The sequence below is a fragment of the Salvelinus sp. IW2-2015 genome, linkage group LG17 (genome assembly GCF_002910315.2).
Source record: "Salvelinus sp. IW2-2015 linkage group LG17, ASM291031v2, whole genome shotgun sequence".
Taxonomy (NCBI): Eukaryota; Metazoa; Chordata; class Actinopteri; order Salmoniformes; family Salmonidae; genus Salvelinus; species Salvelinus sp. IW2-2015.
This window is the reverse complement of record NC_036857.1, coordinates 20421829-20448726: the sequence shown is the minus strand read 5'-3', so window position 1 is coordinate 20448726 and position 26898 is coordinate 20421829. Positions and strand designations below refer to the sequence as shown.

At 41.2% G+C, this 26898-nt stretch overlaps 1 protein-coding gene across 2 annotated transcripts in view; it reads left to right on the top strand.

Annotated features, from left to right (window-relative positions):
• Positions 1 to 25257, top strand: part of LOC111976225 (microphthalmia-associated transcription factor-like) — a 40299-nt gene extending 15042 nt beyond the window's left edge. Inside the window, exons 2-10 of one of the 2 annotated variants that reach the window (XM_024004972.2) lie at positions 5738 to 6008; positions 19485 to 19688; positions 21230 to 21325; positions 21542 to 21656; positions 21871 to 21960; positions 22177 to 22230; positions 22448 to 22523; positions 22768 to 22915; positions 23434 to 25257. In XM_024004972.2, the coding sequence (XP_023860740.1) occupies positions 5738 to 6008; positions 19485 to 19688; positions 21230 to 21325; positions 21542 to 21656; positions 21871 to 21960; positions 22177 to 22230; positions 22448 to 22523; positions 22768 to 22915; positions 23434 to 23814 (1435 nt within the window). In that variant the 3' untranslated portion in view covers positions 23815 to 25257. Of the gene's footprint in view, positions 1 to 5737; positions 6009 to 19484; positions 19689 to 21229; positions 21326 to 21541; positions 21657 to 21870; positions 21961 to 22173; positions 22231 to 22447; positions 22524 to 22767; positions 22916 to 23433 lie in introns of both variants that reach the window. The other variant, XM_024004971.2, reaches the window with a different exon arrangement.
• Positions 25258 to 26898: the final 1641 nt, after the last annotated feature.

Genomic DNA, 26898 nt, shown 5'->3' with positions numbered 1-26898 from the left:
AACCCACACTCAGCCCATACCCAGTCTCAGCCCCATACCCAGTCTCAGCCCCATACCCAGTCTCAGCCCCATACCCAGTCTCAGCCCATACCAGTCTCAGCCCCATACCCAGTCCCCATGGGGGCCTAGCCCATCAGGTGAGTGGTGTAACTGATGCTGTGTGTGTGTGTGTGTGTGTGTGTGTGTGTGTGTGTGTGTGTGTGTGTGTGTGTGTGTGTGTGTGTGTGTGTGTGTGTGTGTGTGTGTGTGTGTGTGTGTGTGTGTGTGTGTGTGGTGTGTGTGTGTGTGTGTGTGTGTGTGTGTGTGTGTGTGTGTGTGTGTGTGTGTGTGTGTGTGTGTGTGTGTGTGTGAGAGAGAGTTAACATGGTGTCCTTTCAGCCTGTGAGATGCTAACCTGCTTAGGGATCTACCTGTCTGCGTGACATGCGATACGGTAGGCCTAGGATGAGCATGATCCATTGAAAGGAAGTCAAATCTCATAATTGGTTAGCACGCACGTCGATGGATACTAATACATAGGAGAAACTGAGAGAGAGAGAGATGAGACAAGCAGCACATGCCAGAGAAAATAATTAAGTCAATGTGAAGAGGGTATCGGTGCAGTGTTCAGCTGAGAGAGAGAGAACCAGAGATAGAAGGGAAAGAGAGGGAGAGTTGGAGAGAGAAAAAAGCAGCGCTGGCCAAGTGTTTGAAGTGTATAACTGTAGGCCAAACATCTGAAGAGGACAAGATTGCAAACATGGCACTGTATTGGCACTGTACATGGCCTGCTTGAATTTAACAACAGATGTTAGGTCTCTCTAGGCATGCTAATGGGTCCATACTCAGGTTTGCTTGACCTGATGAATGAATAATGTGCTGCGCAAAAGAAAATGGAAACTGTAACAAGCACATATCACCGATCGCAAATCTTTCGCTCTCTTCCTTTCACCTCCCCTATTCCCTCCGTTCTCCCCCCCACTCCTCTGCTTCTCCGCTACTTCCCTCATTGCAGAATGCCCATCCACGCTTCCCGTTTAGTGTGTAATTACTTTGAAGGTGACGGAAGCCCATACATTCTCCCCACATAATGTCATCAAGGCAATTAGGCTCCTAATTTATAGGCGAGGGGTTCAAAGTTGTAATAATATTTGTCTAATATCATGGCAGGCCCTGTCTGCGCTGCTGTGATAAATGGAGGCAGGATCAAGCCATTGTGATTCTGAGCATGGCGAGACATTGGCATCAAACAACTTTATACCCCCACAACACAGTCCCTTATAGGGCTGGCCCCCACAACACAGTCCCTTATAGGGCTGGCCCCCACGACACAGTCCCTTATAGGGCTGGCCCCCACGACACAGTCCCTTATAGGGCTGGCCCCCACGACACAGTCCCTTATAGGGCTGGCCCCCACAACACAATCCCTTATAGGGCTGGCCGTGGCTGACCCGAGGTTGGACATGGAGTGGGAGAGGGGGGGGTTCAGGAATTATATATACAGTTGAAGTCAGAAGTTTACATACACTTAGGTTGGAGTCATTAAAACTCGTTTTTCAACCACTCCATACATTTCTTGTTAACAAACTATAGTTTTGGCAAGTCGGTTAGGACATCTACTTTGTGCATGACACAAGTCATTTTTCCAAAAATTGTTTACAGACAGATTATTTCACTTATAATTCACTGTATCACAATTCCAGTGGGTCAGAAGTTTACAGACACTAAGTTGACTGTGCCTTTAAACAGCTTGGAAAATTCCAGAAAATGATGTAATGGCTTTAGAGCAGGGGTCAGGAACCTATGGCTCCCGAGCCAGGTGTGGCTCTTTTGATGATTGCATCTGGCTCGCAGATAAAACAAAATATTCTCACTTGTTTTAATCCATCCATCGATTTTTCACTGCTCATGTCCTGTTCAGGGCTGCAGGAGCAATTGTCCATTATTTTAATTAAATGATACTGGCCTACGTTGGCCGTTGCTAGGTAAAACAGGTAAACGCCTCCTTTTGAATCAGTCTGCTCGGTCATTAGCTCAAAGCTAACCCTTCGACGAAGAAGGATGGCGAAAAGAAAAAAAGATGACGAGTATCGTACATTTCAGGACGAATGGACCGAAGAATTCGCCTTTGTGGAGAGAGCAGGTTCTGCGGTGTGTCTAATTTGCAATGACAAAATTACATTGATGAAACGGTCGAATGTAAAGCGGCACTTCGACACGCGCCATGCTACCTTTGCATCAAAATACCCTGCGGGAGACAGCAGAAAGAAAGCGTGCCAAGAGCTACTGAGCAGGGTGCAAGCTAGCCATCAGCAACTCCGCGTATGGACCCGGCAAGGTGACTATAATTCCGCTAGCTTTGCTGGATCTTTAGCAATAGTGAGGAACGGAAAACCATTCACAGATGGCGAGTATGCTAAAACGTTCATGCTGGATGTAGCAATGAACTTTTTGATGATTTTCCGAACAAAGACAAGATAATTAAACGGATACAAGACATGCCTCTGTCGGCAAGAACTGTTCATGATCGTACCATCGTGATGGCAAACAAAGTGGAGGAAACGCAAGTGAAGGACATAAATGCAGCGCCGTTCTTTTCCCTGGCTTTGGATGAGTCAACAGACGTGAGCCATTTGTCGCAGTTCAGCGTGATTGCAAGATATGCTGTTGGTGACACACTGCGCGAAGAAAGTCTTGCAGTTCTGCATTAAAAGGGTCCACAAGAGGTGAGGATTTATTTAAGTCTTTCATGGAGTTTGCTCAGAAAAAAAATCTACCTATGGATAAACTTCTCTCAGTGTGTACTGATGGTGCTCCGTGTATGGTGGGGAATAAAAAAGGATTTGTGGCGCTTCTCCGTGAACATGAAATAGACCCATCCTAAGCTTCCATTGCATTCTACACCAGGAGGCACTTTGTGCTCAGATGTGTGACAGGCAGTTTGGGGAAGTGATGTCGCTGGTCATTCGTGTGATCAACTTAATTGTTGCTCGAGCCCTTAAATGATCGCCAGTTTAAAACACTGCTGGATGAAGTTGGAAATAAATATCCTGGTCTGCTTTTGCACAGCAATGTGCGTTGGTTGTCAAGAGGGAAGGTGTTAGCCGTTTTGCGGCTTGACTGAAAGAAATCCGGACTTTCCTTGAAATGAAAGGCATCGAGCATCCTGAGCTAGCCGAAACTGAGTGGCTTCCTCAAGTTTTACTATCTCGTAGATATGACTGAACATCTGAACCAGCTCAACGTGAAAATGCAAGGCATTGGAAATACAGTGTTATCCCTTCAACAAGCTGTGTTTGCTTTGAAAACAAGCTAGAACTTTTCATCATGGATCTTGAAACAGGTCGTTTACTACATTTTGAAAAACTGAGCCAATTTAAAGATGCATGCACAGCAAGTGAGCCTATTCAAAACTTTGATCTCCACCAGCTAGCTCGCTGCACATCCAGTCTCCTACAGTCCTTCAAAGCACGCTTTGGAGAAATTTCGTGAGCACACTCGTCTTTTTAAGTTCATCACCCTTCCAAACGAGTGTTCACTGAACACAGCCGACCTGAGTTACATTCCTGGTGTCTCCGTCAGAGATTTTGAAGCAGAAGTGGCTGACCTGAAGGCCTCAGACATGTGGGTGAATAAGTTCAAGTCACTGAATGAAGATTTGGAAAGAATCACACGACAGAAAGCGGAGTTGGCGAGCAAGCACATGTGGACAGAAATGAAAAAACTTCATCCCGAAGACCAGCTGATTCTCAAAACTTGGAACGCGCTTCCTGTCACATACCACACCTGCAGCGTGTGAGTATTGCTGATTGACCATGTTTGGATCTACGTATGCATGTGAGCAGTCATTCTCACATCTTAAAAACATCAAGTCCAACCTACGATCACGTTTAACGGATGAAAGCCTCAACGCTTGCATGAAGCTTAACCTCACCAGTACCAACCAGACTAAAAGACATCAGCAAATCCATGCAGCACCAGAAGTCGCATTAATGGTGAGTATTATAACAACATTATTTAAGAATAAATTCAGAGCTTATTATAACTGACATTTAGTTGAATTCACTTTTAAAATATATTATATGGCTCTCACTGAATAAATTTCCAAATGTTTTGCTTTCATGGCTCTCTTAGTCAAAAAAGGTTCCCGACCCCTGCTTTAGAGGCTTCTGATAGGCTAATTGACATCATTTGAGTCAATTGGAGGTGTACCTGTGGATGTATTTCAAGCCTACCTTCAAACTCAGTGCCTCTTTGCTTGACATCATGGGAAAATCAAAAGAAATCAGCCAAGACCTCAAAAAGACCTGGTTCATCCTTGGGAGAAATTTACCAAGGCCTGAAGGTACCACGTTCATCTGTACAAACAATAGTACGCAAGTATAAACACCATGGGACCACGCAGCCGTCATACCGCTCAGGAAGGAGACGCGTTCTGTCTCTCTAGAGATGAACGTACTTTGGTGCGAAAGGTGCATATCAATCCCAGAACAAACAGCAAAGGACCTTGTGAAGATGCTGGAGGAAACAGGTACAAAAGTATCTAATATCCACAGTAAAACGAGTCCTATATCGACATAACCTGAAAGGCCGCTCAGCAAGGAAGAAGCCACTCTCCAAAACCACCATAAAAAAAGCCAGACTACAGTTTGCAACTGCACATGGGGACAAAAATCGTACTTTTTGGAGAAATGTCCTCTGGTCTGATGAAACAAAAATAGAACTGTTTGGCCATAATGACCATCGTTATGTTTGGAGGAAAAAGGGGGAGGCTTACAAGCCAAAGAACACCATCCCAACCGTAAAGCACAGGTGTGGCAGCATCATGCTGTGGGGGTGCTTTGCTGCAGGAGGACTGGTGCACTTCACAAAATAGATGGCTTCATGAGGAAGGAAAATGATGTGGATATATTGAAGCAACATCTCAAGACATCAGTCAGGAAGTTTAAGCATGGTCGCAAATGGGTCTTCCAATTGGACAATGACCCCAAGCATACTTCCAAAGTTGTGGCAAATGGCTTAAGGACAACAAAGTCAAGGTATTGGGTATAGAACATTTGTGGGGCAGAACTGAAAAAGTGTGTGCGAGCAAGGAGGCCTACAAACCTGACTCAGTTACACCAGCTCTGTCAGGAGGAATGGGCCAAAATTCACCCAACTTACTGTGGGAAGCTTCCCAAAACGTTTAACCCAAGTTAAACAATTTAAAGGCAATGCTACCAAATACTAATTGAGTGTATGTAAATGTCTGACCCACTGGGAATGTGATGAAAGAAATAAAAGCTGAAATAAATCCTTCTCTCTACTATTACTCTGACATTTCACATTCTTAAAATAAAGTGGTGATCCTAACTGACCTAAAACAGGGAATTTTTCTTGGATTAAATGTCAGGAATTTTTTAAAACTGAGTTTAAATATTTGGCTACGGTGTATGTAAACTTCCGACTTCAATTGTATATGACTGAGTGATTTGGGCTAGTGAGGAGGGAGGGTGTGCAGTATTCTGCTGCAGAAAGGACACTCTAGCTTGCAGACCAGCAGTTCCGTGTAACATCTAGGACACATTTAGAAGACATTGGTATCTTTTCTCACTGTGATGTGGCTTCTTCCTGATCCCAGTACTGTAGATCATAACGGTTCAATGCCCCTCTCTTTTCTCTGACCTTTCTTCCACTCTTTACCCCTCATTGTCTTACCCCCCTCCTCACCCTCTTCTTTCCTGATGCCCTGCCTGGTGTCTGTCTCGACGTCCTGCAGTAATCCTTCAGACCAGCCATGCTCATCTTCTAAGCCCCCATTGGGCTCCTCGACCACGACATCACGGATCCTGCTGCGGCAGCAGTTGATGCGAGAGCAGCTCCAGGAGCAGGAGCGGCGGGAGCAGCAGAGACGCCAGGCCTCCTCCACCTCGCAGTACCCCCAGATCACCGCCGCCCACAATCACACGCACGGCCAGACACCGGCCATCAATGTCAGCGCTCCTCCCAGTCTGCCCCCTGCATCCCAGCTGCCCATGGAGGTGCTGAAGGTAAGCAATTAGTATCATCCTCACACCTAATGACACAGATGACACACCCACTTCCTGACTGGCTGCTTCTCTGTGATCTGACAACCGTGACAACAATGCCACTCCTCACTCTGACTTCCAGAGCTCTCACTGTCGCCTATAGATGCAGGCATACATCATCAGATGTTTTGTTTGTAGAAGGTACTGTGGGTTTGATGACTCTATATTGACAACTTGATCATAAGTCTTCTGGACAGTCGATCAAACATGGTTTACTATGATAGGGTGTAAAAACGTGGGGATGAGTGAAGTGTGTTAAAACGCACATGGGGATTATCTTTCCTGAAAGAATTCCTCTGTAATGCATGCTGTGCTTCCAGCCATTTGGACATAGCCATCTTTAATCCTATTTGCTGAGCTAAATTCACATATTTTCATAGCTTTGATTCATTGTTAGTCTGCTCTTGGGGACTCAAGACTGTTGTACATTTTCTGAACTAATGGAGACAGTGTGATAACTACCACAACACACTACTATACAATACTTAATGAGAGTACACCCAGCAAAATAAAGATCATTTGGTAAGTGTTTTAGATTGCATTACATTTATTTGTCTTTCTTTTAGAAATAGTATTACTAATATCAAAATGTGCATATAAAAAAATAAAAAAATAAAAAACATTCCAGATGTAAATGGAAAGTGTTCTATATTGAAGAACTATCCGAAACTTCATATCTCAAACAGTTTGCATGACTGGATAGATATTTCTCCTTTGTCTTTTCCTTAAAATATTAACATTTTCCTGTTGTTTCCAACATTGTCACTACAATCGTCTTGATTGATTGATTGTTATCACTGTACAATATCTACAATTTTCATTTCTAAAGTGAACTTTTTTTAGAATGAGAATCATAAAGGATAAAGATATGAACACAATGATACAGTACATGGTATTATTATAGCATGAACTGCCTGACATGCTTTTCTAAAGAGCGTACTGCCACCCATTAACAAAACAGCGAGGGAATTATTTTACAATTGTTTTACCAACGTGTTCACACTTTTCTGAGGCAGAACCTCATTCTAAGGAGATCAGGCGAGACTGATTCATGGTGACTGATTTGGCTCTGGATTATCTGGAAACACTCTGAACATGAAGATTTACTGCAGATTTACTGGAAGCATTGTAATAATTTAGCAGTAGAAAAGCCCTAGTCCACGCTTTACTGGAATTCGTATGATTGTTGTGATTGAAGTGTACGCATGTAGGATTTTTCCATCTGGGAAGTCAACCATCTCTGTTTGTGAAAGTTAGTTGTATCTGTGCAAGTGTTTCATATCACTGTAATATTTGATTATGTCAATAATATTGTTTTGATTGCGACAGCTGTTTGTGGAAATCTGACATCACACTTGCAAGATAATACAACCATTGAAAGTTGAAAGTATTGCCCTCCACATACAACATAAACGTTGCTTAGCCTATACTCTGTATATTATTTAGCTATTTGAGAGGTTTAGGATATCCCCCATTAAAGTGTTTGATATGACAAGCTGGAAGACGATTCTGTGATTCGGGGTCTGAGCTTACGGCATTCTTCATTGACTGAAATTCCACAAATGAAAGGCCTGTTCCTGCCTAGCACTGAGCACTGCAGAGCAGGGTTAACCAGCTTGCATGTCTGTGACTAGATTAGCACAGTCTACACAAAGCTACACAAAATTAGCTTAGGGGTACCAGGTGGAGCAGCTGGACCTTAAAAGGGAAAGCATTAAGCTCAGATAGGTTTGTCTAAAGACCGATTTGGGCCCTTAATTAACCAAGTGACCCCTGACCTTTGGAGGAATAAGTACGGGATCAGTTTGGGGATCAGGACAAAGGCAAGCACAGTCTTACCAAACACCCCAATGCTAATTCAGCTAAGAATGCTCGTAATTAGCCCCACTGCTTTCATTCCATGGCATATTTAAGGTGAAAAAAACACTAGCTTTGAAATTTATTGAAAATGAATTAGCATATTAAGAGAAGAACAAAGTACTGTGCATAGTGTTCAGCTCTGAAAATGACAGGATGTGTTCTTTTTAGATCAAAGTTATGGATTTAATGAAGCATTATGTATTTATCCATGGATGTCACATACTGTAATTCTCGTATTTACTAGTTTACAGCCGGTCACTTTGGTCCATTTTAAAGCAACAGTTAATCCATCCAATGCAATATTATTAAACCTTTTGAGACAAATGTTATAATAGATATAATTTTTAAAGGGAAATGTTGTTAAGAATTATTAAGCTCAGGAAATTATTTAATTTAGGTTTGCTCTCATTGATAAGATTTTCATAAGGTCACCTTCTCTATCTCTTACAACAAGGACATGCACAGACCATCAGCTTCATAGGGAACCATTGTGTGTTGTACAATCAGGTACACTATTGGATGAGGAAAGACACGTTCCTTGTTTTTCCTTGAACAAATGCACACTCGAGGTCAGTGGTTCCCAACCAGGGGTACTATGACCGCTGGGGGTACTAGGCCATTCCACAGTGGGTACGTGAGAAGACTCATAATACCATAGGCCTACTGGTAAAATGCACAAGAGGGGGTACTTCAGGAGTATTGCGGGCAGAGCAGAATTCAGTTGATGGCAGTGGTGTGTATTCTTGGATGCCAAGGGAAGCCAGGCTTCCCCCCAAAATTGACCAGTAAAAATAATTTATCTTTTGTCTCTCTCTGTTTCAGAGAGAGACATTTTCCTTCAAAATCGCAAGAGGCTGAATGTACTGTATCTCACAGGAGAAAGCATCCGAGTGAGCGAGACAGCACCCCTCTGTCTCTCTACGTGTAGGCCATCTATCTGATGCTGTCTGGTCCAAACGAGTATGACATTGTTGCCGCCCCTAGCATTGAAGGGAAGCCATTGAGCATTTGGCCTCCCTTGATAAAAATGTAAAACATTTGTCAATCAGCTAAACTGAGCAAGCTCAACTGTGAATGGTCCTGGCGCAACCAAAAAATGGTCAAGGGATGCCAGCTTGGATTTTGGCGTCACTCCTATCAAATCCCATTAAGTGCATACGTCATTGACAGAAAAACTTGAATTCTTGCATCTCGTTGTGTTGTTGTCCTCCGGTGGCTAGCTAGCTAAAATTGTCCCTTTCCTAAATTAGCCATGGATGGAGATAGGGATTTGGACTTGTGGTTTTACTTAATTTTCTGTACTGGCCAATGATTATAATGGCGATTCTGATCCAACCATTAATTCATACATTGTTGTGCCCCTGGCCAGAGAGGATGGAAGTTCAATATGTAGCAAGATGTAGAAGGTTAATGTTAACTAGCTAAGGCTGGTCATGAAAGGAAGTTAGACTAGCGAGCAAGCATTTTAGCCAGGTAGCCTAGGACAACAAAATATAAAAGTGTGTACTGTATTACAGAGTGATAGATGTTTTGTCAACATGGAAGAGAGGAGGATGGCATTGGCGTTTCTCGACAAGTAGGATGAGTCAACATGTTTTTCTACTTGCATGAAAGCACACACACACACGCTCACAGAAATGAGAACCATGGACACCCACATCATATTTAGCTTACGTTGATTGGACTAAATAGTTTTAGTATCTTTAAGTTGTCATTTTATTACATTAAGCATAGGGGAGTTGATAATGTTGAAGTTGAAATGGTGCTGGAATAGTGGAGGCAGCTCCTGTTTTCTTTGCGACTTGCGGTAACTCTCTGTGGTTCTAAATCAATAGTTGTTTAGTGGTCCAAAAATGGCGGAAACATGAACTTGCTTGACCATGCTATATGGCATGTAACTAACTATCTGTTACTGTACATGCAATATGCTTTGTGGACTTCACTGGACAGAGGTTGCTATCTGGTTTTGTGATGAAACAGGTGTGGTTGAATTTATTCTGCCCCTGTCTTCTTATTGTCTCGGTTTGGACACACCTACTCATTCCAGGGTTTAGAACTTTTTTGGTTACTACATGATTCCATATGTGTTATTTCATCATTTTGATGTCTTCACTATTGTTCTACAATGTAGAGAATAGTAATAGTAAAATAAAGAAAAATCCTTTTTAAAAAACTGTGGGAGGGGGTCCCCAGTGATTTTTAATCACGCACCGCTCCTGGTTGGTGGTACAGTAACCAAAAAAGGTTGGGAACCACTGCTCTAGGTGATGGTTTTATGGTTTCATATACAGTTACAACTGCATACATGGATAATGCTGTGTCACTGTACTCATCTGTAGGAAAGAAAGAATCCTGGACCAGAATTGTTTTAGTACGATGCCTGTTTTTAAAAACTAACATTGACAAAAAGGGTGTTTGTTTAGATGTTTTTTTAACAGAGAGACGTTTGCCTTAGCTAGCTTTTCTTTGAACCCGTCAGTTTGTCTATGGCTAAAGCTACAAAGTTAACATGACTCTTTGGTCATGAACATTAAGGCCTCATCATTAGCTCCCTAAAGGCTCCTCATCACACACATAGTTGTACAAAAGTGACATTTTTTATTTAGAGAAGTCAGTGAGTGTGTACATGTACTTTATTGTTGTGACCTCACTGTGTATTTACTAGTGTATTATTACCCTGTAGCTTACTGGAGGACTATCTTAAGATCCCTTAGACAAGGTGATTTTTGGGTCCACGGACATTCCTGGAGAGTACCATCCTCATCTCCAGCTGCTAGTATCACAGTTCCTGTTGACAAGTGGCTGAATGTTAATGTCTTAAAACCGTCAGACAGTATATCCTTTTCTGTTTGTCTGGAAGAGGGTATGGAACATTCCTGTTAATGTATCTAACTTGGGGCATCGCTGAATGTCCAAAGCACACAAGTAAAAAAAAAATAAAAAAAAAAAAAAATTGAATCTTTGTTTGTCGCTCCTTCCTCCGCCTCCCCATCCACCCCTCCCCAAACTGAGATGCCAGTATAATGTGTGTGAGTGCTGTTCTTTTCAAGATGCCATTGACTTTTACTAGGGAGGAGCTGCTTGTGGCCTAAGGACTGTATTGATGGCTGTAGCACATGGGCTGCAGAACAGAGCCATGTCTTGTTTTGGTGGATAGATTATTTCATGTGTCTTTTATTCTAGTAATGTCCTGTTAATCAAGTTTGATCTAAGACAAAGTTAGTAGTGTTTATTTCGTGGAATAAGAACCGTAAGGCAAAGAACATGAAGTGTGATTTCAAATAGCTTATGGTGTGATTTCAAGTTCAGTTACTGGAGGCTTAACGTTCAATCGGTATGAAGAGTGAAATCCATTTTTATCACGCCTACATTCTGCCATTCCGGCCAATACAAATACATGTTTTAGGTAATGTACAAATAGTGCAGATTTTTGTTACCTGCTTCTTGGTTTACTATTTTGGGATATCCAGTGTTATAATCTACATTATTATTTCAATGCCAATCAATGTGTGTATATACATGTGTGTGTGTGTGTGTGTGTGTGTATACAGTGGGGAGAACAAGTATTTGATACACTGCCGATTTTGCAGGTTTTCCTACTTACAAAGCATGTAGAAGTCTGTAATTGTTATCATAGGTACACTTCAACTGTGAGAGACGGAATCTAAAACAAAAATCCAGAAAATCACATTGTATGATTTTTAAGTAATTAATTTGCATTTTATTGCATGACATAATATTGAATCACCCTCCAACCAGTAAGAATTCCGGCTCTCACAGCCTGTTAGTTTTTCTTTAAGAAGCGCTCCTTTCTCCACTCATTACCTGTATTAACTGCACCTGTTTGAACTCGTTACCTGTATAAAAGACACCTGTCCACACACTCAATCAAACAGACTCCAACCTCTCCACAATGGCCAAGACCAGAGAGCTGTGTAAGGACATCAGGGATAAAATTGTAGACCTGTACAAAGCTGGGATGGGCTACAGGACAATAGGCAAGCAGCTTTGGGAGAAGGCAACAACTGTTGGCGCAATTATTAGAAAATGAAGAAGTTCAAAGATGACGGTCAATCACCCTCGTCTGGGGCTCCATGCAAGATCTCACCTCGTGGGGGCATCAATGATCATGAGGAAGGTGAGGGATCAGCCCAGAACTACACGGCAGGACCTGGTCAATGACCTGAAGAGAGCTGGGACACAGTCTCAAAGAAAACCATTAGTAACACACTACGCCGTCATGGATTAAAATCCTGCAGCGCACGCAAGGTCCCCCTGCTCAAGCCAGCGCATGTCCAGGCCCGTCTGAAGTTTTGCCAATGACCATCTGGATGATCCAGGGAAGAATGGGAGAATGTCATGTGGTCTGATGAGACAAAAATATAGCTTTTTGGTCTAAACTCCACCGCCGTGTTTGGAGGAAGAAGAGGATGAGTACAACCCCAAGAACACCATCCCAACCGTGAAGCATGAGGTGGAAACATCATTCTTTGGGGATGCTTTTCTGCAAAGGGGACAGGACGACTGCACCGTATTGAGGGAGGATGGATGGGGCCATGTATCGCGAGATCTTGGCCAACAACCTCCTTCCCTCAGTAAGAGCGTTGAAGATGGTCGTGGCTGGGTCTTCCAGCATGACAACGACCCGAAAAAACACAGCCAGGCAACTAAGGAGTGGCTCCGTAAGAAGCATCTCAAGGTCCTGGAGTGGCCTAGCCAGTCTCCAGACCTGAACCCAATAGAAATCTTTGGAGGGAGCTGAAAGTCCGTATTGCCCAGCGACAGCCCCGAAACCTGAAGGATCTGGAGAAGGTCTGTATGGAGGAGTGGGCCAAAATCCCTGRTGCAGTGTGTGCAAACCTGGTCAAGAACTACAGGAAACGTATGATCTCTGCAATTGCAAACAAAGGTTTCTGTACCAAATATTCAGTTCTGCTTTTCTGATGTATCAAATACTTATGTCATGCAATAAAATGCTAATTAATTACTTAAAAATCATACAATGTGATTTTCMGGATTTTTGTCTCTTTGTCTCTCCGTCTCTCACAGTTGAAGTGTACCTATGATAAAAATTACAGACCTCTACATGCTTTGTAAGTAGGAAAACCTGCAAAATCGGCAGTGTATCAAATACTTGTTCTCCCCACTGTATATGTGTGTGTGTGTAAGAAAATTATTTATATTCATTGCTGGCCTTGTTCCATTGTCTCAATTGCACCCTGGTAAATAGATGTCGCTATATCAACTCAATGCAATTCATCATGACAAAAGCGGTATTTACACCCCCTCCTCTCCACTGTGGAGATATTCAACATTAGCAGAAGGAATTTGACCAGGTCAAGAAGAGGGAGATTGGCTTGGAGTATGAATTGGTATTCCCTGGTGGGAACAGATGTAGGACTGCAGTGGGAACGATGTCAGAAAGATTGCCGTATGATGAAGAAACTCTGAAATGTAAAAAATTTATTGTATTCATAGTGTAACTTCATGTCAGATTTGCAATAACATTTGCCTGGTCACTCACTACCTTGCAGAATGATATTACCATGAGAGGTAGTACATGCATGTAGTAGTCATACTAGTACAGTAAAAGGAGTGTTGAACTGCATGTGATGATGTAAAGAGACTCTAAATGACCTTGTTATCAGATTGTTCGGCATGTTGTTATGATCCAAGAAGATGTGTGAGTGGCACTTTCTAAGAGAATCTCAATGCTAATGAACTGCACAAATTCATTAAAACATTAAAACACACAAGTGCACAAACACATATACACACTTGGCAAGTAGTCTAGCGGTTAGAGCGTTGGCCCAATAACTAAACGGTCGCTAGGTCGAATCTCCGAGAAGGTGAACAATTGGTCGATGTGCCCTTGAGCAAGGCACTTTACCATAATTGTTCCAGGGTTGCCGTTGATATTGTCAGACCCTGGCCGTGACCCCAGTCTCCGAGGGCGTCTCAGGGAGAGTTGGGATATGCAAACAACACATTTCCAATTCACATGTGTGTATTAATACACACTTGTACATACAGTACCAGTCAAAAGTTTGGACACGCCTACTCATTCAAGGGTTTTTCTTTATTTTTACTATTTTCTACATTGTAGAATAATAGTGAAGACATCAAAACTATGAAATAACACATGGAATCATGTAATAACCAAAAAAGTGTTAAACAAATCAAAATATATTTTTGATTTTAGGTTATTCAAAGTAGCCACCCTTGCCTTGACGACAGCTTTGCACACTCTTGGCATTCTTTCAACCAGCTTCACCTGGAATGTGTTTCCAACAGTCTTGACGGTTCCCACATATGCTGAGCACTTGTTGGCTGCTTTTCCTTCACTCTGCGGTCCAACTCATCCCAAACCATTTCAATTGGGATGAGGTCGTGTGATTGTGGAGACCAAGTCATCTAATGCAGCACTCCATCACTCTCCTTCTTGATCAAATAGCCCTTACACAGCCTGGAGGTGTGTTGGGTCATTGTCCTGTTGAAAAACAAATGATAGTCCCACTAAGCGCAAACCAGATGGGATGGCATATCACTGCAGAATGCTGTGGAAGCCATGCTGGTTAAGTGTGCCTTGAATTCTAGATAAATCACTGACAGTGTCACCAGCAAAGCACCCCCACACCATCACACCACCTCTTCCATGCTTCACGATGTGAACCACACATGCAGAGATCATCTGTTCACCTACTCTGCGTCTCACAAAGACACGGCGGTTGGAACCAAGATTCTTATTGGTGTCGTTTAGTAATGGTTTCTTTGAAGAAATTCGACCATGAAGGCCTGATTGATGCAGTCTCCTCTGAACAGTTGATGTTGAGATGTGTCTGTTACTTGAACTGTGAAGCATTTATGTGGGCTGCAATCTGAGGTGCAGTTAACTCTAATGACCTTATCCTCTGCAGCAGAGGTAACTTTGGGTTTTCCTTTCCTGTGGCGGTCCTCATGAGGGCCAGTTTCATCATAGCGCTTGATGGTTTTTGGCGACTGCTCTTAAAGAAACTTTCAAAGTGATTGACTGACCTTCATGTCTTAAAGTAATGATGGACTGTTGTTTCTCTTTGCTTATTTGAGCTGTTCTTGCCATAATATGTACTTGGTCTTTTACCAAATAAGGCTATCTTTTGTATACCACCCCTACCTTGTCACAACACAACTGATTGGCTCAAATGCATTAAGAATGAAAGAAATTCCACAGATTAACTTTTAACAAGGCACACCTGTTAATTGTTTTCGAATTTGGCACACAGAAACTAACGGCCTTGAGTAACTTGGTCAAAAAGAATGGCACCAATTGGCCTATATGTGGCGCTGTTAAAAGCAACCTCACTGAAACCCTTATATCCTTCACCATGTTTAACCTAGTCTTTAAACGTTGTATGTACAGGTCAATAAAGACATTACCATGATGAACCATGTTAAGTTTGMCATTGATTTCTTAAAATATAAGGAAAGTTTTAACAATTCACTTTTTTGACTATGTAATGATAATGCTTAAAATAACCATTAAAAATGGTTATACACTAATAGGCTAAATTCTTCTGAAAATACTTGCATGTTCATTTATATTTTTGTTCAGTATAAATGTATTACATTTCACCCGGTTTTGTTATGGTTTCGTGTTTGACCCTAACCAAGGATGTGTGTTCTTCTAAATATCTTGAAAAATAAACCTAAAGCATGTTTTGAAAGATAACATACACTGACCAAAAATATTAACACAACGTGCAACAATTTAAAAAAGATTTATTGAGTTACAGTTCATGTAAGGAAATCAGTCATTTGAAATAAATTAATTTGTCCCGAATCTATAGATGTAAAATGACTGGGAATACAAATATGCATCTGTTGGTCAGAGATACCTTTAAAAAAAGTTAGGGCATGGATCAGAAAACCAGTCAGTCTCTGGTGTGACCACCTTTTGCCTCTTGTAGCGCGACACATCTCCTTCGCATAGAGTTGATCAGGCTGTTGAATGTGTCCTGTGGAATGTTGTCCCACTCTTCTTCAATGGCTGTGCAAAGTTGATGCTTATTAACCATCAACAACTACTGGTTGATGCTTATTTATAAAACCCTCTTAGGCCTCACTCCCCCCTATCTGAGATATCCACTGCAGCCCTCATCCTCCACATACAACACCCGTTCTGCCAGTCACATTCTGTTAAAGGTCCCCTAAGCACACACATCCCTGGGTCGCTCCTCTTTTCAGTTCGCTACAGCTAGCGACTGGAACGAGCTGCAACAAACACTCAAACTGAACAGTTTTATCTCAAAGACTCAATCATGGACACTTACTGACAGTTGTGGCTGCTTTGTATGATTTATTGTTGTCTCTACCTTGCCCTTTGTGCTGTTGACTGTGCCCAATAATGTTTGTACCATGTTTTTGTGCTGCTACCATGTTGTGTTGCTACCATGCTGTGTTGTTATGTTTTGCTGTTATGTTGTTGTATTAGGTCTCTCTTTATGTTGTGTTGTGTCTCTCTTGTTGTGATATGTGTTTTGTTCTATATTTATATTGTATTTATTTGTATATATTTTTAATCCCAGGCCCCCCGTCCATGCAGGAGGCCTTTTGCCTTTTGGTAGGCAGTCATTGTAAATAAGAATTTGTTCTTAACTGACTTGCCTAGTTAAATAAAGGTTAAATAAAACCAATTTAAAAAGTTGCTGGATATTGGCGGGAACTGGAACATGCTGTCGTACACGTCAATCCAGAGCATCCCAAACAGGCTTAATGGGTGACGTCTGTTGAATATGCAGGCCAAGGTAGAACTGGGACATTTTCAGCTTCTAGGAATTGTGTACAGATCCTTGCGACATGGGGCAGTGCATTATCATGCTGAAACATGAGGTGATGGCGGTGGATGAATGGCGTGACAATGGGCCTCAGGATCTAGTCTCTGATTCTCTGTGCATTCAAATTTCCATAATAAAACGCTGTTGTGTTCGTTGTCGGTAGCTTATGCCTGCCCATACCCAAACCCCACCGCCACCATGGGGCACTCTGTTCACAACATTGAAATCTGCAAACCGCTCGCCCACACGACACCATACATGCTGTCTGCCTTCTGCGCGGTATAGTTAACCAGAATTCATCCATGAAGAGCACACTTCTCCAGTGTGCAAGTAGGCATTGAAGGTGAGCATTTGCCCACTGAAGTCGGTTACAATGCTGACCTGCAGTCAGGATGACAAGCACACAGATGAGCTTCCCTGAGACAGTTTCTGACAGTTTGTGCAAAAATTCTTCAGTTGTACAAACCCAGTTTCATCAGCTGTCCAGATGGCTGAACTCAGACGATCCCGCAGGTGAAGAAGCCAGATGTGGAAGTCCTGGGCTGGCGTTGTTACACGTGTCTGCAGTTGTGAGGCCGGTTGGATGTACTGCCAAATTATCGAAAATAACGTTGGAGGTGGCTTATGGTCGAGACATTAACATAGAATTCTCTGGCAACAGCTCTGATGGACGTTCCTGCAGTCAGCATGCCAATTGCACGCTCCCTCAAAACTTGAGACATTTGTGTCATTGTGTTGTGTAACAAAATTGCACATTTTAGAGTGGCCTTTTATTGTCCCCAGCACAAGGTGCACCTGTGTAATGATCATGCTGTTTAATCATCTTCTTGATATGCCACACCTGTCAGGTGGTTGGATTATCCTGGCAAAGGAGAAATGCTCACTAACAAGGATGTAAACAAATTTTTGCACAAAATCTAAGAGAAATAAGCTTTTTCTGTATAATTCTGGAAAATTTCTGGGATCTTTTATTTCATCTCATGAAACATGGCACCAACACTTTACATGTTGCGTTTATGTTTTAGTTCAGTATAATTACAGACTTGCACATTTGGTGGTAAGACAGACAGACTGTCTTTGTCTAGACTAGAGGCCAGACTTGCTACAGTCAATTAATGTGGATAAACACATGTTTGGCAACACAACTGATTGTTAACTCTGAATTAGATTTGTCTTAAGAAGATAGCTTTGTTTTCATTGCTGGTTTATTATTGTTTATTTATCGGTTGGTCATCTTTGCCATTGTTGGAAACCTTGAATGTATTGAGTGAACTGTCGAAGGATATCCGTTGGTAGCAACTTGATGTTAGAGAAATTGTTACAGATCTCTGTAGGCTCATGTTAAGAAACTGTGACATCTTGTCATGTTAGTACAGTTAGTAGCACGCCAGGCTCCTGTGAGTAACGGATGAATGAACTAGACCTTTCTTTTAGCTTTATTTTAATACAAATATTTGTATTTTATTCTGTTTAAATTAATTTAGGCAAAAAATGAATATATTATGTAGCCTGTAGTTTCCATGAAACGTTTTATCTCAGTGATCGATCATTTGATCATCCAAAGAGATGACAGAGGAACCGGCTAGTATCCATGCATGGTGTTTAAAAAAGAGATGACAGAGGAACCGGCTAGTATCCATGCATGGTGTTTAAAAAAGAGATGACAGAGGAACCGGCTAGTATCCATGCATGGTGTTTAAAAAAGAGATGAGTTATCTGGCCCAGGGCAACAGGGTTGCCTGGCTGTGGAAAGATCCTCTTTGTAAGACTCCAATTCTGACGTCACACAAGCAACATAAAGGCATGCATTAATATTTTACATAAAATAACACAAACTTAAAAAGGTTCATTGTATCTTACTCAGATGTGTTAACATGTGTAGCTAATGACTTTTTCTCCACCTTTTATAAGCTGAGCTGAAAGTGTTCCTCCCCATACTATCAGTATTGAAAGTGGAGCATCACAGGCACAGTCTCTCTGGTCCTGCTGCGTAGTCAAAGGGAATATAAATATAGAAGTTTTAATCATCTAATTTGGAGTTGGAATATCAATTGTGCAATATGTTGGAGATGCTTGAATACCATAATTATCAGGTAGGTGCAATAATATGTTTATTGAAATATATTTTCTTTTGGGACAGGTTGTATTATAAGCATTTGAGAAGTCCCTTCTGTCCATTTTTGTGGCTTTAAGTTCTAGGGTTTAAAAGGATAGAGTAGTGTGAAATGTTATCCATGTATTTATAACAAGGGATCTTTTATTAAGCAATAGAGGATGCAATGACGCAGATCCAAATTGTACAGCAAAAATATGAATAAAAGCACAAATCTGATCACTATTTTGTTGATCAATAAAGGGATCTTCATAGTGATGCTTTATAACATCTAAACCCATAGTTCACTTCCCCTGGTCAAGTCAACTACAGTATCACTAGTTGAGCTGACATTTTATTCAGTAACCCTGGTCCGCTGCCTTTGTCAAAGGAGAAGATACTGTCACTCGACTCCTTTTATTTGAACTAATTGCTCTGCTTCTTTATTTCCTATGTAATTTCTTTATGATTGTTATTATCTCTGTAGGAAAATGTGTTCAAGACTGTTTATTATTAATCAGTGAGATATAATACTTGAAGGCTCCTTTATTGAATGCACAGCACAACTGAAACATGACCCACGATCATCAACCCATCGTATCAGAGTTTAAGGATTCTGACTCTCACACTTACATCTCTCCCTCTCCTCTCTTTACTCTCTCCCTCTTCCAGGTGCAAACTCACCTGGAGAACCCCACCAAGTACCACATCCAGCAGGCCCAGCAGCAGCAGGTGAAGCGCTACCTGGGCAAGATTGGCTCCCTGCCCTGCCCTAACCAGCCCGCTGACCACGGGGGCATGCCTCCGGGGCCGGGCAACAGTGCCCCCAACAGCCCCATGGCCTTACTCACCCTCAACATCAACTGCGAGAAAGAGGTAAAGCTTCTTTCTCTCACAGACCTGGCTGCAACATGGCCATAGACACCAAGCTACAATGCAGTATGTGTAAATTCTGTGAGCTTTTCACTCCATGATCTCTGCCAATTTCCCATTAATTCTGCTTCATAGCAATGTGTATTCAACTAATGAATGTAGTAACACCATGGATGTAGTAACCCCATGAATATTCATTGAGAAGTAAATGTGATTGTCTGTTGAGTAGCCCTTTACACTCATACCTATATATATTTGGACACTGATACACACCTAAATTGGAATGCTGTGGCTGTACAGTAACATGCTATACATGACCTCAGAGCTCAGGCTCTGCGCTTCACAACTCTGTATGGGTTTTGACTGACAGCCGGTCTGAACTTGAGCACAGCACATGACAGCACATGGCACAGCACATCTAAAATGATTTTGTTGTCTGAGTGAGGGAAATGCTATAAATTACAAGGACTGCATATTATGAAAGATAAGACGTTGAGGATTATAATAAATACCGCTGTGATGTCATACCATCAAGCCAAACACCTGTGTGTCCAAATGGGCAATTCACATTTCCATATCATAAAACTATGTAATATACAGTGTCAAAGTTTATGATCACTATGTTTGATGTACAATTACAAGATGACATGGCATGAACAGAATGAGCCTATTGTATTGTGAAGAAGATTTGCCACGGACCACTCATCTGAATGCACTCATGACTCTATTCTATTCACACCAAAATTACCATCTGCATCTCTGAATTGCCTTGTTAAAGCCTAACATTGTAAGATCGTATTTTATAATTTAGCTAGTCATGTTGACAATAGAATACGCTTTTAAATTATGCCCACCTGACCCAGATTGCGATTTATAATGGACTGTTTTTGGATCGCGTAAATAACACCAGTAATTGTGTAAGAGTGGGAATGCAGGGCTGTGTTCCAACAAAACAACTACAAGTGTGCTTGCTCTAGTTCCTCAACGGCACAGCTAGGAGAGCTCTAAAAAGCACCTTATAGTTGAAGACTCTTCTTTGAGTCATTGAAATGCATTGAAATGACTTTTCAAACCGTGCACACTTTGGAGAGGTGTTTGGCCACATGGAAACACCAGTTAGACCTCTCACTCAAACCATTGTCACTTTTTTTGTCTTATGTTGCACCTACCCCAAATTGTCCAAGAATATTCATAAAACGTGACTGAATTCATCTAGAGAATTTTCAGATTTTGTAATCAACAAATGTGTTGAAAAGTACAGTAAATGTAAAATGCACATTAAACCAACAGTGTAAGGTTTGGATTCAGTCTTGTGGTGAACTGTTGTGTCCTCACCTTTTTAGTTTCCTATAATCTCCAAACTGTACCCTTTTAATTGCTATCATGTTTATGCATATGCTTTCCATATTTCTTATGTAAGAAAAATTTCAATTTAGCCCTATCCATACAGGCCAATTCCTACAAGTGTAAGGTGTTAACCGCTAATTAAATGACTGTCTCTGTTAGAAAATGTTTAATCTTGAATTTAACTTTTTTTATTCTAGATGGATGATGTCATTGATGACATAATTAGTCTGGAATCTAGTTATAACGATGATATCCTTGGATTAATGGACCCACGGCTTCAGATGGCCAATATGGTATGATTGTCTTCATTTACTGTCTGCGTACCTGCTCATTGAAAACCCAGATAGCCTTTTCACAGTAGATGGGTCTACAAAGACAGCAGTGTTTGCTTACAGATCATGGTGTAAAAACATTTTTAAGGGTTACCTACTCATATTTAAGCACCACCTGTGCCTGGTTTATTTGACATGCTAATGTTAATCATTTCTATGGTTATCTTGTCTAATCAGATCACTGTCAACACTAACCTCTTGGAACTGTATGGTAACCAGGGCATGCCCCCTCCAGGACTGGCCATCAACTCCTGCCCTGCCAACTTGCCCAACATCAAAAGGGAATACTCAGGTGAGCAAAACCCCATGACATGAAAAACATTCAGATTCATACATGGTGTTGCAAATTATTCTCCAGGCCTTTGTGATTGAGAAATATGCTAAAAGGGTCAGAAACATTTCTATGCATGTGCTTTGCATTACTATTGTTTTTGATTATTGTAAACTTGGGTATTTTGTCATTCAAAATAAGGAGAAATGCATTGAACATTTTATGTGCCAAATAGTTTCCCAATCTCCGGCCATTATGCACATGGACAAGTCAGAATCATGTGGCAAGTTTGAGAACTATCAGAGGCCTGAAGGGTATCCTGTAGGTACGTCTGCGTATTCATATTTACCTTAGCTAACTCATTTCAGTTAAGTTACACTGGTGCACTTTGCTAAGCCTATAGTGTGCTCAGCACAGTTTCATTTATTTTCTTCCCGACTAACTAAAATATTTCTGGAATAACTGTTTTGTTGTGTGTCAACATCAATGTTTTGCCATTCGTTTTGATGAATCATTAACGCTAACTGCTTTGTTTCAGAAGCAGAGGTCAGGGCAATGGCAAAGGAAAGACAGAAGAAGGATAACCATAATTTGAGTGAGTTTTGTTCAACTATAATTCTCACCTATCTAGTAATATGACTTGCCTAGTTAAATAAAGGTTAAAAAAATAATACAATATGGGTTATTTAGAAATAATCTGTAATATCACATTCCATAACATAAGTTTAATGCTATGAAATTAGCTGTTCATTATATAATGTATCATGATTCATTGTTTCTAATTGTGATCTTCTTGCCCCTATTTCCTGTAGTTGAGAGAAGACGGAGGTTTAACATCAATGACCGGATCAAAGAATTGGGAACCATGATTCCAAAATCAAGTGATCCGTAAGTTGCCTAAATGTTGACGTCGATTTGAAGTCTTTCTATCAGATATATATCATGGCTCAGACAGTTCATTGACCCTAGGCTAGACAGGATGATAATTATAGATCAGTGCCTCAGTCTATTCCCAGTACATCCATACCCTTGAGAATTTTGTGAGTTAGAACATTGTCAGTTGACTCTAGAATGCAAACAGTTCAGTCTGATAAAATGTTGCTGGCCTGCCGGGCCTCTCTCTGGTCCTCAGGGATATGCGTTGGAACAAAGGCACCATTCTCAAGGCGTCGGTGGACTACATCAGGAAGCTACAGCGGGAGCAACAGGGGGCCAAAGAGCTGGAGAACAGGCAGAAGAAGCTGGAGCACATCAATAGACACCTGATGATGCGGATACAGGTACAGCACTGTAGGCCGTGGCACACTGGGAAAGATGGAAAACTACTAGCTATGCCTTCAAAAGGTCACATATTGTATTAGCCAATCAAAGTAGGATAGCAAGATTTGTGACCTGTTGCCACAAGAAAAGGMCAACCAGTGAAGAACAAACACCATTGTAAGTACAACCCATATTTATGCTTATTTATTTTCCCTTTTGTACTTTAACCATTTGCACATTGTTACAACACTGTATATATACATAATATGACATTTGTAATGTCTTTATTCTTTTGGAACTTCTGTGAGTGTAATGTTTACTGTTCATTTTTATTGTTTATTTCACTTTTGTATATAATCTACTTCACTTGCTTTGGCAATGTTAACATATGTTTCCCATGCCAATAAAGCCTCTTGAATTGAGATGGGCTCTTCTATCCTCTGGATGGTTTTAGTTATGCAGCTGACAGACAGACCATGTTGATAACACTCTCGCTTTCTGTTTGTTTCTATCTTTCTTTCTTTCTTGATGGGTTCAGGAGTTGGAGATGCAGGCTCGTGCCCATGGTCTGACCACAGACTCGTCTGCCCTCTGCTCAGCGGAGCTCTCAGCCCGAGGCATCAAGCAGGAGCCAGCCCTGGGAGATTTCCACCAGGATCTGTACCCTGTCGACCCCCAGCACCAACACCACCCAGCCTGCACTCCAGACCAGGTTCAGTCCACCACCTTGGAGCTCAATGATGAAGCCTCTCCTTACACTGAGGGCCACGGGGGAATCTCAGGCGAGCTCCGGATGGACGACACCTTGTCCCCGGTGGGAGGGGGAGACCCCCTGCTCTCCTCTGTCTCGCCCGGGGCCTCTAAGGACAGCAGCTGCTCAGGCAGCATAAGCATGGAAGAGAACGACCATGGCTGTTAGCACTCACTGCTGCCCACACACCTGCATCTTTATCTCCATCCCTCCACCCTGTCCTACTTCAGCCAGCTGCTGGTTGGTTTGTTTGCTGGTTGATTGTTTTCAGGTGTTGACACATATTTAATTTTTCAGCCCTATATTTTGTTTTGTTTATTTTATGGTATCATTGGGTTCTGAAAGCGTTCAAACTGAATTTATTTAAGTTTCTCTTATGTATTGATTTTAAATAAAAAAATTATAGTTCATTTTAATCGATCATGACCTGATTTTTATAATACTTTGATGACAATGAGTCAGGGAGCAATATCTGATACGTACCTGTGTATAGTTATCATGGTACTGTATAGGACAGGCTTATAATAGTTATAAAACCCTGATTGATGAGCTTATTGCTTTTAAATTTTAAACAATGTAATTCCCTCGGAATGAAAGCTAAAAATTGTGGTTAAATATATTTTTGGTGAGATACACACTACTTGCTTTTTAGCAAGTCTGTTCAGAGCAATTTGACAGAAGCGATAATAGATTATTTTAATTACTTTTGTGCTTTACCATCATCTTAGATTGAACTTGAATGTGACAATGCCTTAGTCAGAGGATTTGTAAACATTTCACATATAGTACAGAATGTAGTGAGTCTACCAATGTTGTCAGAAATGCAACAGTGATTTCAATACGAGCATATTTTGCTTTATGAAGATATTTCTGATAATATGATGGAAATGTATTGCAAGAAATACTCACTAAGGTCTGGATTCAATACGTATCGTGGACGTATCACGGATGTTAAAATGTAAAGGTAATTTCCAATTGAGCCTACATATGCAGCGTTTAACATGAATATAGTCTCTGCGAACGCGGGAACATTACTTTTAAATTTCAATCAAGCTATAACACGGATTTCCCGCGAAATGAATTGACTTGCTATAACAATCAAGCAATAACACGGACCTTCCGCGATACAGATTGAATTGAGCCCTAAGAAGTGTATCTCCTAGGAAGAAAAATATATTTTGTTTTTAAATTGTCCATTTCCTAAATTATTATTGTTTTGTTGTACCGTTGTTAGGATTTGCCTGTCCAATATCCATTTTGAGATATTCAAGATATTTTTTAAAGTTATGTGAATGTTTATATTGCCAAGGAATGTAAGGACACTGCTGTGGGATAAAAAAAATGTATGACACACTCAAAACACTGGAATGACATCCATAAATTGAAAAATGGTTTGGTTGGTAACCATTTTTTAAATATATACAGTGGGGCAAAAAAGTATTTAGTCAGCCACCAATTGTGCAAGTTCTCCCACTTAAAAAGATGAGAGAGGCCTGTAATTTTCATCATAGGTACACTTCAACTATGACAGACAAAATGAGAAAAAAAATCCAGAAAATCACATTGTAGGATTTTTAATGAATTTATTTGCAAATTATGGTGGAAAATAAGTATTTGGTTCCATACAAAAATTATCTCAATACTTTGTTATATACCCTTTGTTGGCAATGACAGAGGTCAAACGTTTTCTGTAAGTCTTCACAAGGTTTTCACACACTGTTGCTGGTATTTTGGCCCATTCCTCCATGCAGATCTCCTCTAGAGCAGGATGTTTTGGGCTGTTTGCTGGGCAAACACGGACTTTCAACTCCCTCCAAAGATTTTCTATGGGGTTGAGATCTGGAGACTGGCTAGGCCACTCCAGGACCTTTAAATGCTTCTTACGAAGCCACTCCTTCGTTGCCCGGGCGGCGTGTTTGGGATCATTGTCATGCTGAAAGACCCAGCCACGTTTCATCTTCAATGCCCTTGCTGATGGAAGGAGGTTTTCACTCAAAATCTCACGATACATGGCCCCATTCATTCTTTCCTTTACACGGATCAGTCGTCCTGGTCCCTTTGCAGAAAACAGCCCCACAACATGATGTTCACCCCCATGCTTCACAGTAGGTATGGTGTTCTTTGGATGCAACTCAGCATTCTTTGTCCTCCAAAACACGACGATTGAGTTTTTTACCAAAAAGTTATATTTTGGTTTCATCTGACCATATGACATTCTCCCAATCTTCTTCTGGATCATCCAAATGCTCTCTAGCAAAACTTCAGACGGGGCCTGGACATGTACTGGCTTAAGCAGGGGGACACGTCTGGCACTGCAGGATTTGAGTCCCTGGCGGCGTAGTGTGTTACTGATGGTAGGCTTTGTTACTTTGGTCCCAGCTCTCTGCAGGTCATTCACTAAGTCCCCCGTGTGGTTCTGGATTTTGCTCACCGTTCTTGTGATCATTTTGACCCCCACGGGGTGAGATCTTGCGTGGAGCCCCAGATCGAGGGAGATTGTCAGTGGTCTTGTATGTCTTCCATTTCCTAATAATTGCTCCCACAGTTGATTCTTTCAAACCAAGTCCTTACCTATTGCAGATTCAGTCTTCCCAGCCTGGTGCAGGTCTACAATTTTGTTTCTGGTGTCCTTTGACAGCTCTTTGGTCTGGCCATAGTGGAGTTTGGAGTGTGAATGTTTGAGGTTGTGGACAGGTGTCTTTTATACTGATAACAAGTTCAAACAGGTGCCATTAATATAGGTAACGAGTGGAGACAGAGGAGCCTCTTAAAGAAGAAGTTACAGTCTGTGAGAGCCAGAAATCTTGCTTGTTTGTAGGTGACCAAATACTTATTTTCCACCTAAAGCTTGCCAAATAAATAAATTAAAAATCCTACAATGTGATTTTCTGGATTTTTTTTCTCATTTTGTCTGTCATAGTTGAAGTGTACCTATGATGAAAATTACAGGCCTCTCTCATCTTTTTAAGTGGGAGAACTTGCACAATTGGTGGCTGACTAAATACTTTTTTGCCCCACTGTATGTACTAACAATATTATATTTAGGGTTTTTAAATGCATACAATTTATTGTATGATTGATTGTAGTTATAACTATAAACTGTACTGTTAATGTATATTTCTACTATTTAACAACTTAGCAAAATACTAAAATATGCCTTTGATAATAACTATCTACTGTACATTACACCACTGTATTGAGAGCATGGTTACAGTGCATCCTCAAGTCTGTGGAACTATGCAATGATCACAG